This window comes from Salvia splendens, chromosome 7 (assembly GCF_004379255.2).
Source record: "Salvia splendens isolate huo1 chromosome 7, SspV2, whole genome shotgun sequence".
In the NCBI taxonomy this organism is placed as follows: Eukaryota; Viridiplantae; Streptophyta; class Magnoliopsida; order Lamiales; family Lamiaceae; genus Salvia; species Salvia splendens.
Window position 1 is genome coordinate 8,224,276 of NC_056038.1, and position 12,244 is coordinate 8,236,519.

At 37.1% G+C, this 12,244-nt stretch overlaps 2 protein-coding genes across 2 annotated transcripts; both read right to left on the minus strand.

The window, feature by feature from the left end:
• Window positions 1-583: 583 nt before the first annotated feature.
• Window positions 584-3,635, minus strand: LOC121742429 (ATP synthase subunit d, mitochondrial-like). Its single transcript, XM_042135564.1, has 5 exons — window positions 3,326-3,635; window positions 2,154-2,235; window positions 1,609-1,673; window positions 996-1,082; window positions 584-891 (listed from the first exon to the last, which is right to left on the minus strand). The coding sequence occupies exons 1-5, from the start codon at window positions 3,623-3,625 to the stop codon at window positions 790-792; spliced, it is 636 nt and encodes a 211-aa protein (XP_041991498.1). The 5' UTR covers window positions 3,626-3,635; the 3' UTR covers window positions 584-789.
• Window positions 3,636-8,091: 4,456 nt separating this feature from the next.
• Window positions 8,092-9,634, minus strand: LOC121742600 (shewanella-like protein phosphatase 2). The gene has a single exon (XM_042135793.1). The coding sequence runs from the start codon at window positions 9,525-9,527 to the stop codon at window positions 8,361-8,363; it is 1,167 nt and encodes a 388-aa protein (XP_041991727.1). The 5' UTR covers window positions 9,528-9,634; the 3' UTR covers window positions 8,092-8,360.
• Between the last annotated feature and the right edge of the window lie 2,610 nt (window positions 9,635-12,244).

Genomic DNA, 12,244 nt, shown 5'->3' on the forward strand with positions numbered 1-12,244 from the left:
ATAGACGCACGTAATACAAAAACACACTATTTTGATTCTTATGACCCAGCTCTGCTGATATATTTGTATAGAGGATTGTTATCATTATTTGTGCCAGTACATTCCAATTTCCACCTCACTTTTGTTCGTTTCCAGCCTTCTTTACCTCTTTTCTCTAAAAAGTGCTCTAACCTTTCTAAGAAAACAATGGCCTAAGTTCTTTCAGAAAAAGAATAGACAAGCCTTTCCGAATTAGAAAGGTCAATGTCTGTATGTTCGGAACAGAGAAAAAGAAACTCATCAAATTTGGACGGACTCAATCCTATAAGGGCGTACTTTGTTAAACTTTCTCTTTTGTTAATGTATGATTGAAGTTCCAAACACATTGATCATACTTATCAAATTTGAAGACTCGCCTTTGTCAATAATTTGTGTGCATGGAGCGTTAAAGCAGTGAGTTCGCCACGGATGGAAACCGGTTGCTTCTGGTGGTGGAGGGCAGAAGACTAGATAGATGATGATGCAAGAATAGCTAGTTATCTGGATTTCTACGCATTTTTATATAGAATAGAAAAACATAATGGTAGATAACACAGCATGCACGTAACTAGAAATGGGATGATTCATTTTCATCATCGTCAACAGAAACTGAACAAAGCATCTCAGGCTCATAGCGTATAAGATTCATGTCCGCGGTCATTACAAACCGACAGAATGAATTGACAACATCATCGTTTTCTTTATTTGAGTTGCAGTAAAAACTCAGCAAGATCACCTCAGGATTGTCTGGAATGCAACATTCGATCAAATCTAATATCCCCAGTAGTCGTTCCGAATCTCATCATCAAACTTCTTCTTGAGTTCGGGGTGCTTTTCAAAGTATTCATCTGCTGTCATGGTGCTAAGACGTTTCTGTTTCACCAAAAGAAAAGAAGGTATTAGAAACACACAAGCATACATGTTTTTGTGTGTAGGCATGCGTCATTGTATGATTTGAGTGAGTGAAACAGTCCCACCTTCAAATCTTGAACTTCTGCAACTTCTTTTTCTAATCTTTCAGACTCCTTCAGTGACATCTGCTCAGCTTCTTTCAATTCTACCAGCTGCACCTCAAGAAATTTCAGTATAAGATTCTCCTTGTTCTAAGGACACCGCGTGACTTCCAATTGTGTAGAACATTGACTAGCACATGTATACATCAGATGCGTGCAATTGTGCCTTTCGATAATAAAAACTACATTTGCTGCATGTATTCACAAAGTGTAGCATCGCACAAATTTTAAGTTGCCGTGTGAGCAGAGCAGGGGAGGTCATGTAAAAGTTCCAAGACTGTATTCAGAAACATACAAGCATACGTGTGGGGAATCTCTAGACTGTATTCAGTCTAGAGATAGCATTAAAGCATCAAATTACATGAAAAAAATTATATCTTTAACTTCTTTTACTTGTAAAGTGCTACTTAGAATGAAGCATGTTAATGCTAAAGAAGCCATGATTTGAGTAGCACTTCACTTTCTAACTCCAAAGCTATCTTCTTAACAGAATGTAATCCAGTTATTAGGCAACAAAAAATACAGAGAGAGACCAATATCATAGTAGCAGTATATACAATATTTATGATTTTCTCACCAGAGCATCGAACTTAGGTTTGTACTGAGGTGTGACATTGTCGACATACTTAGGAATTTGAACTTCTGCATTCAATAGAGGAAATAAGATTAGCAAGTTGAAAAACAAAGGAGAGATGATTAGGTGAACATCACAGATATTTGTTGGCATCTGTACTGAAAGGCTTGGAAGGGCCATTATGCATTGAATAATTATCATGGATCTCTTCACACACATGTTGGTGTTTATAAGGTTAAAAAAACTGGTGTATGACTATCTCCCTCGCCATGGACCAAAATATGCTTAAAAAATATTGTGCTCTAATTAATAGTACCACAGCCTCATATATATTTCGTTCAGCTTCAAGTTAAACATGCTTATCAGTATAAAATTACCTCAACTAGAAAGTAGAAAGATACTTCATACAAGAGAATAAACCTCTCATCACAACAAACTTCAGAACTTTTATATAAAGCCTTTGAAACAGGCAACTAGACATCACAATAATTTAGTGCTGTTCTGGAAATCAGTAATGTAAGAGAAAACAAACGAAACAGAATGCATACCATCATAGGCTTGCTTGTACATATCAACCAAACGAGATCCAATCCCTTTTCTGTAGTACTCCCAGTCAACAGGCTCTGGTTCCTACATGTGTATATAAACATATTAAATCCAACAACCAGGAAATAGCTGCAATGTATCCCCAGCAAGAAACTTGCATCCAAATTTAGGTACAGATCAATATCAATGTCAATATACACTAGTTTGAAATACTAATTGGACAAAATCACAAGATCATTGGGTAATTATTGAAAATGTTCAAACAAAGTGAAAAGTATCAATGATATTTCCAATATATAAAAATTTCTTTTTGATTTTTTACTCAATTATATTTTATATACATCAGAAGTAAGATGCCAATATTTAATGTAAAAACCATTCCTGCTAACCTTGCAACCAATATAGCAAATAAGCAATTTCAAGTAAAACTAGGAAAAGAATGCACATTTAAAAAGAACCAAAGGTGGGGAAAAGAGGTAGCATTACTAGTCAAAAAAGAAGAAAATTGGCATTTCATACAATGGTTCTTAAGTTATGAGCCCAACACACTAGCGTCCCACTATACCTTGAAGAAAGACACATAAATAGCAGTTGACATATACATTCAAATGAGTTATAAGACCATTACATGATGCCTTTAAGATATCCCCATCCTCCAGAGTCCAGCCACATCAAACTAGATGGCTGAGTTAGTGAAACCACATTAAGTTGAAGAATCATAATTTTATTTTATATACCAGGAAAGTAGAAAACTAGACAGTAATGTGATAACCTGAATAGATTATAGAATAATACAATATGAGAAGACTCTAGCTTGCAGTCCAACCAACTAATTTAAGCTCTATCGCACTTGATATTGGGCAGGTTGAAAAAGGATCGGATTGACAAAAAAATATCAAAAAGAACATAGGATTAAACAATTGCAAGCCAACCAACAACGAATTCAATCACTCAACGAATGCACATTGTTTTTCATTCCTTACCCCTACAGAAATCATAGAAACCTAATACCAAAAAAGGAAAATGACAAATGCTGGACCAAAAATCAAACCAGGAAGGAGATGTAAATAGATCTGCCCCGCAATAGATATATGTAAACGAAGCTCAAACGCTACATAAGTGAATCGTAAACACAGGCACAGATTGATAAATAAATTGAAGAAAAATAATGGACCTGGCTGAATTTGGTCTGGAGCTGGGTGTTGACCTCGTCGAAAGCGCGGTGGAGAGTGAAGAACTCGCGGCGAGCCTCCTCGGAGACCAGCAGCTTCGCCATCCCTTCCCAATCGATAGCCTTCCCGGCCTTCAAGGCAACGTCGACAACCTTCTTCCCCGGTCCACTCATTTCTCCCGGCGAGATTAGATCGATCTGATTGAACGGCTGTGTGCGGATTTGTGACGAAGCAGAAATGCGGTGCTTTTGTGGGAACGAGGGCTCTGATTTAGGAAGCCTAATCCTACTCGGAGATTTCATTTTTACCCCATCATTTTTACATAATTGATATTTTACCACTCAAACTTCTAATAATTATTACTACTATACTAACTTTTGTCTAATTGTATTATTAGAGTGTCCACTATAGGCGGACAGCCCCAATAGCCCCGCCCCCTTTTTGGTCCACAGTCTCAGTTTATTTGTTCGCGCCCACAAAAATAATAGTCCGCGGCTATAAGGTGGACACTTCCAATAGTCCCAAAAAAAATTGTCCGTAACGAGGTTTGAACTCGTTGTATGCCAACAGGACGCGCTTCCAAAAACTCCCCTCAGTCTGATCGGTGCCCACTATGGGGTCCGATGTGACGGCATCCCACGTCCGCGCCACAGCAATGGACTCCGCTTTGGTGTAGTGCGTGGCCCGTCCACCGCCGGATGCCGGTGCCGCTGCCCCGCTGCCCGCGCCGCTGCCCGAGCCGCCACCGTCGCTGCCGCCTCTTCCGCCGCCCCCGTTGCCACTACTTCCACCCGCCCCACCGACTCTAGTCGGAACGGGCATATCCACGCGTGCTGCCGGCGTTTCCAGTACGCCAGGACTGAGCAGACCCATCATCGTCGTCCAGTGCGTCTCGATCTGCATCGGTGAAAGGAGATTGGTTGGATTGGAAAGGGGTCTCCGGCCGCGGATGGTTAACCGCGTCGAGGTTGGGTCTGTAATCTCCAAACGCCGACCGACTCAAATTCCTCTGAAAAGGTTGGGGCGTGGGACTCGACCTCCACGACTGAGATGGAGGAGGAGTTGGACTCGATCCCCACGGAGGGGGAGTTTGACTCCAACCCGACGGCTGGGAAGGATAGCCGCCATATCCCGATTCGTCAGTGCCGGGTGATTCGTCGTCTCCACCGTGCATTTTTAGAGAGTGAAAGTGTAGAGAGTGAATGAATGGAGATTGTTTGAAAATGGTGTAAAATGGGTGGCAGTGGAGTGGTATTTATAGTAGGATTTTCGGAAAAAAATTTAATGGGGGCGGCTGGCGCGCCGATCGCTGGAGCACCTATAGGCGCGGCGATCGGGGACCGGTGCGTCCTCGCACATAACTCGCCGGAGTGCCGTCCGCCCCGGGGCGGACGCTCCCTCCATTATAGGCCGGCGGGGCGGTATCGGAATGGGGGCGGCCGGCGCGCCGCTCCTATAGTGGACACCCTTAGAGCACCCACAATGGAGGCCAAGCGATCGGCCTCTCCATCGGCTCTCTAAGGCCTTCATTGTGGAGCAAGGGCCAATGGCCACCCACCATGGGATCCTCCTCAGGGCCGATTGATCGGCACAACCGATCTCCTCCTCCTCTTAATTTTATTTATTTTTTATTTATTTTTTATCCCCTATATATAACCCATTCCCCACTAATTATTCACATTTATCCCACTTCATTTTATCTCACTCTATATTTTACTTCTCTCTAGTCACAATGTTTTTTAATATTTTTATTAATGTTTTTTGTTTGTTTTATTCTATATTTTTTTAAATGTAGGATGTTTTCTTTTTAATAAAATTTACTTTTTTATTGAGTTGTCTTTATTTCTTGTTATTATATACTATCATTTTATTTCTCTAAATTAAAAGTGAAAAATATAAAATAGTGATGATGTGGAAAAGATATAGGCTCTGAGATGGGCTCTGGGATAGCTCTCATTGCAGGGAGATAGGCTCTGAGATGAGCCTGCTGACGTGGCAGGAAAAAATGGAGATGGGCTCCGGAGATAGGCCACCATTGCTAGTGCTCTTAAGAGCATCTCCATTCTCTAAGGGGGAAATGTATGATATATCCTCTATTTACCTTTCCAAAAAGAGAAATATATCATTCCAAAAAAAAACAAACTCCAAAAGGAAAAGGTATATAGAAAGGTAAATTATTTTCTAAAATAAAAAAATTGTACAAGATGCATCCCAAAACATAAATGTGTAATAACTTCTCAAATACTTGTTCCCTTGGATATTGATTTTTCATGAAAGAAAAAGGTAATTGTAGTTACAAGATTTGACCTCTCCATTCATGGAAAAATAACGATACCTCTTTAAAATTCGAAAAGGTATAATACCTTTTCAAATATCCCCATTAGAAAATATTTTTTCATGAAAAAATGATAAGAGGGAACATCATTTTTGGTCCACGAACTTTGCCAAAGTATCATTTTAGGTCCGTGAACTTTGAAAATATCATTTTAGGTCCGTGAACTTTGAGTTAGTATCATTTGAGGTACTTTTTACTATTTCCAAGTTTTTTGGATGAAACTACCCTCAATACCTTAAAGTATATATTTTTAATAAATTTATCATATATTCATATTTTTTTATAAATATCTTTACAATATATTTTTAACAAATTTTCTAAATATAATTTGACCTTAAATATTATCACTTAATTTTGTGACATGCAAGTAAAATTGCTTCTTCAATTTTTTTATATTAATTTTTAAAAAAATTGAATAAAGAACTTTCTTTAATAATAAAAAATTGAATAAAGATCTTTTTATAAATATCTTTACAATATATTTTTGACAAATTTTCTAAATATAATTTGATCTTCAATATTATCATTTAATTTTGTGACATGCAAGAAAAGATCTTTATTCAATTTTTTATTATTAAAGAAAAGTTCTTTATTCAATTTAAAAAAAAAACTAATATAAAAAATTGAAGAAGCAATTTTACTTGCATGTCACAAAATTAAGTGATAATATTTAAGGTCAAATTATATTTAGAAAATTTGTCAAAAATATATTGTAAAGATATTTATAAAAAATTATGAGTATATGATAAATTTATTTAAAATATATACACTTTAAGGTATTGAGGGTATTTTCATCCAAAAAAACTTGGAAATAGTAAAAAGTACCTCAAATGATACTAACTCAAAGTTCACGGACCTAAAATGATATTTTCAAAGTTCACGGACCTAAAATGATACTTTGGCAAAGTTCATAGACCAAAAATGATGTTCCCTCAAATGATAAATATGATATAGTTATAAGACTTGCCTCACTATTTGACTCTCTCCTTAGAGATGCTCTAATAAAGATGCCAGTTCAACCTGAACCCAATGAGTTGACTCGATTAGTCTGCTAAAATTAGAGTTAAGACTAGAAAATTTCAATTCGATTAGAAATTAGGCTAGTCCGTTCGGGTTGGCGGGTTAATCAGGTTCGTTTGGCTTGTAAGAAAAATTGATTTTTTTAACTTGTTTTTCGTCTTGCGAGTAGTAAAGATGGACGGAAATATATATTGGTCTCAAAAAAAGAGCAAGGACAAATAAAATTATACAGTATATAAATTAATGCTTACGAACTGATTATATTTCCTTATTTTTATGAATTTAATGTTTTCCAAATATCCACATTATATTTTAAATTTGTGCTAAATATATTTTTATTTATAAAGTAGAACATACTTTTAATTTTGTTAATAATATAGACATACTATTATCTACAAGAAATATAGAATCTTTAAGATTATAAAGTACTATACTGTAAGATAATTTCATGTAGTTTTTAGTCCGACTAGTCTGATGGACTAATTCAGAGTCCGAACATTTAGGGTTAGGGATTAAAATTTCTAACCGGTATGCAGTCCGATTAACTCAGAAATTTAAGTAGGATTGGCCCAATTGACATCCCTAGTTATTACACCTCAAATCTATCTGGTATTCTTTTAGTTTTTACTTAGGTCATCTCCAACCATTTATGCTAAACTCAAACCATTTTTTTAGTATAGATCATACCAAACAGTAATTTTACTCCAATCATTTACACTATATTTAAGTTTTAAACCATTTGTGAGTATTTGTTTCAGTAACATCATATTTGTTGCTATTCCATTGAAAAATTTAAAAATGAGTTTTGGTTTGGTGTATGGTTGGAGAAATTGTCTATGCCAAAAATGAATTTTGGTGTATGATTGGAGATGGTGTTATATTTTGATTGTGTATTTCGTAAGTTCGGTTTATTAAGTTGGGTATTTCGTAAGTTTGTCAACTCTATTATATCAAAGAGAAGTTGTTAGAAGAGTGGTAATTACTTTGCATGCGCTTTCAAATTATGATAGGCGCTAACTAATATTAGCGCCACGAAGAACACCTGCAAACCAAAGAACTGATAGAATAGGTAAAAAAGAGGCAACGCTATTGAAAGTAGGGTTAGGAGAAAACTAATGAAATATTATTTCTCTAATTAGCTAAACTAATAATGACTTTATCCTAAATTCTAAAACGCTAACTAGATAGAGTCTCGACTTTTTGTTGGCCTTATCACATTGCAGCACGCTCTTGTGGATTCATTCGGATAATGTTCGACGAACGCATGGACCTTGCAATGAAGGTGGGCTGCTTGACGGATGGTGACGATGTAGGGCTGCACGGTGATGGATTGGCGATGGGAGGCCCGTATCAGATTACCAAAATGTTTAATCAAAACACCACAAGAACGATAGGAATCAATGCAGCTAGCAGTGAAAATGCAAACACAAGAACACACCATTCATGTCTTCTGCTACCATTTTAACACAAAAACTAAGTGCTAGAGATACATGTTATTTTTAATGAAAAGTTTCAGAGCAATTCATTTGCTTAATAGCAATTTGGCAAGAACAATCCAGCCAAACAATCTGCAGCTTCAAGAATTCTATATTTCTTGAAGGCTTTTGAATCAGCAACAGTCATAATCACCTACATTTGCTAGCAAGCATAATGCAGTAGTAAATCAAGAAACCATCAAATGCTCAAGCATTCACCTCAACCTGTCTTGGCCTTTGATCAGGGATCAAAGAACCTAAACCATCTTTCGGAATAGCATCATACTGCCGTTTGATATACAAAGGATTGGATGTCCAAACCTTGAGCTCTGACTTCTCATCAATCTCCAAAACCTCAGGAAAACGATCACCACACAGCTTAGACATTCCCACATCAATTCTTATGGCGCGGCCGCCACAGGCAGAGCTAATCCCCTCTTCCTGAATCGTGTGCCCCATGATCATCCTCCTCGCCCCCGGGATAGTCTCCAGCACATGCTCCAGAATCGAACAATCCCCGTCCTTCACCAGCTTGTTCGAGAAGCTCCTCAACCAAACAACCGAGTCCGATCCCCTCACCAGCCGGTTCTCCACCTTCTCGCTCAATCCACGAATCCAATCCCTCACCTCTTCATTCAGCCGCTCCAGTCCGTAAGCCACGTGCTTCTCCAACAAGCCGCCGTGAGCAAACACCGAGTCCCCCACCACCACCACAGTCTGATTCTTCGACAGAAATCTACTCGAGATCAATCCATTAGGGCGCAGAGCAGCAATCCGAACCCTAATTCCGTTCAAATACTCCGGCGGAATCCCCGGGATCTCATCCGGCACGCCGTCAAGCAAATCCCTAAACACGAGATCGCTACCAATTCCTAAACACATTCTCTTCATACCATTACCAACACATTGCCAAAACCCCCAATCTTCGAACTCCTTAACCCCCTGGCGCGCTACGAACCGGAAATCCGCGTCGACGTTCATGATTTCGTGGTTCCCGTTCATCGTGATGACCGTGCCGCCGGCCTTGGCCGCCTCCCTCCGTAATCTCTCGAAGAAATAAAGAAGCTTAATCTCGTCGCCGCCGCGGTCGAATATGTCGCCTACTTGGACAACGGTGGCGGTGGCGCCAGACCATCGGTCGTCCGCTCCGATCAAGCCGGCGAGCCTCAGGGCCGATTTAGCCTTGGGTAGATCGCCGTGGATGTCTCCAACGGCGACGAGGCGGGCGGGCTGAGGAAACACGGTTCGCAGAGGACTGGTGGAGTTTTTAACCGATTCCGGTTCCGGAGGCAGGAAAATGCCGCCGCTGACGGAGAAATCGACGAATGTGTTAACGAATTCGGAGATGAGAGACGGAACGGTTGCGCAATCCATCGCCGATTCTTTGCTGTTTGGAATCAGCCGTTAAATTAGAAGCCCTCTTTTTTGACCCAAGATAGTTATTCAACGTTTCTTAACTGGAAATTAGGTTACTAGCTTGAGAAATGAGAATACATCGATTACTATTGGGGGAAATTTCATTTTCAGTTCCTCAATTTGTATTTTCACATTTTTAAAATTTAAAAATATTTTCAAGTCTTTAGAAATTGAAAATATCATCACAAGTTTTTATCTTTTATTTTAAGGTAAATTATTGAAAAATTATGAAATTTGGACCATATAGAGAAGTTTTGGTGAAATTACTGGTAATTCGAAAAATTATAAGTGGATATCTCAAGAATTGAATAATAGGAGCATTGTTTATTCATAAAAACTACAATATCGTATTAAGTACTATTATAGAAGACTAAAAATTTAACTGAGAATCAATCCAAACTATATGTATTTTTTAATTGATTTGCAAAGTTGTATGACGGATTATAATATTATCAAACTTAGTAGTACTAGTCTTTCTTTTGGAAATTTATACTCTATTTTAACCAGGGGTCCATTAAGACTTAAGGACGTACATATATTTTTCTTCAACAACTTATTTTAGATGAACTTGTCATAAATTTTGATTTTGAATTAAAAAGAAATAAATTTGATTTATTCTTTAGTTAATCATTTTTAATTATGAGAATTTTTTAAGTAGTACTATATCAATTAAAATTTTATTTATTTTATTTTGGATGCTCAAAAACTAAAATAATCGGAGCTATGGCCTATGTTTGCATTGATTTGAAAGGTATACATTTATATAGAAACGAAATCAAGCTATCTTTAACCAATTTTTTATATAAATAAAAATAATATTTTAATTAAACAACTATGTAGTACTACGTATTTATCCAATTTTAAATTTTATTTAAGTAGTACTATTATTTACCGAAATATTCTAATTTATTCATATTAGTTAATCTCAGATAAAGTGATAAACAAATGAATAAATTAAATCTTATTAGAATATTTAATTGAAAATTTGTGTTTTTTTTAGTGGACCATTCAATTTTAGCCCAATCTTATTAATTGCAGGCCTGCTTTTGGATTGGCTCTTACTTCAGCTTTATTACTATCTGGATTGGCTCTTACATAAATTACGCCCTACCAAGATTCAATTGCGTTTAACATATGAGCATCCGCAACGGCGGATGTCCCGGCGGACGTCCGCCATTAGGCAGCATGTATACGGATACGGACGTCCGCTGCGGACATCGGAGTTCCGCGGCTTTCCGGGACGTCCGCCATTGCGTTGACATGACGGACGTCCCGGCGGACGTCCCGATTTTTTTATTGTTTTTTGTGGATGTCCGTCGGGATGTCCGCCATTGTGTAGTGGGATGTCCTTATGACGTGGCAATGCAGTGGGATGTTCTTATGACGTGGCAGAATGTGTTTTTGGGAAGTCCGTCGGGATGTCCGCCGGGACATCCGTCCCATTGTGGATGCGCTAAACTAAGTTGAACAAATTTTTGAACTGAATAATACTCCTCCATATATTTATATAGGGCTCCACTGTAAATATTCTAAACCACTGAATTCTTTTTATTTTTTGGAATAATACTAAACAAAAAATTGAAAACTCGAACCAAACTATAGTGTTGGTTTAGGAATTAATTCTTTTAATCGTCTTTGTCTAAATTCTTTTAAACGGCATAGTTGAATAATCGTGTTTTCTAAGGGGAAATTATCGGTTTTGTAATCCAATAGAATAAACTGTTGGAAATTCACAAATTTCTTTCTTCTCTTTAAATCTGAACTTTGAAGGATGAAATGGTTCACATTCACACTGCCCACAAGCATTAGGGCTTAATAATACTTGCCTATATAGAAAATTAAATATCAATCATATCTACACACTGACACACGCATTGCTCCCTTTACTTTTGGGAAATGAAATGTATATGGAATATTGGTTTTAAAGATCATAATGTTTAGGTGAACTATACAGAGTATTTTTCATGAACTTTGAATATGATCTTAAAAATCATAAATTTTAATATTGGTATCAATTTCCCACAACGGGGTCATTCTTCAAACCATAACGATCCACAAGGTTTTATTTATTTTAATAGGAACAGATATTCAAAGTTTAAATTCAAGAATTAGGGCATCGAAACAATGTCGTTTCATGTATTCATGTTAAGAATAAAAATTCGGCGAAAAATTTCTACTTGAATCAAATTGGAAAAATTGGAAAAATTGCACTTTGAAAAGTTTGACTCTTTAAACCAATTTTAAAGTCAATTGAAAATACTAGGATTTGTACAAAATTTATTATTTTAAAGACCAATATTCTAATTTATATTGATTGAATTAAGATAGGTGTGAAGACGCAATCTTCTCGAATGGAGGTAGCCAATGATGATAGTTGTACCCCTAAAGTAGAATAAAAGTGATGAGTACAAATTAAACACCAAGATGGAGGCGATTGCCATGATGCTTACTTACTAAAGAGAAATGATATATTTATGTAGTTAGGCAACATTAGGTGTAGCTAGGAACTATAAGCATGCCCCATATCATTTATTCCATTTGCCGACAGCTTAAATTTTCACTATAAACTAAACGGATTCTTGTAATCATCCTTGATTAAGGACACACAGTAGAAGATAACTCACTTTCTGTTGTGAATAATTGCCTCATACCAGCAATATATCTCATTTTACTAA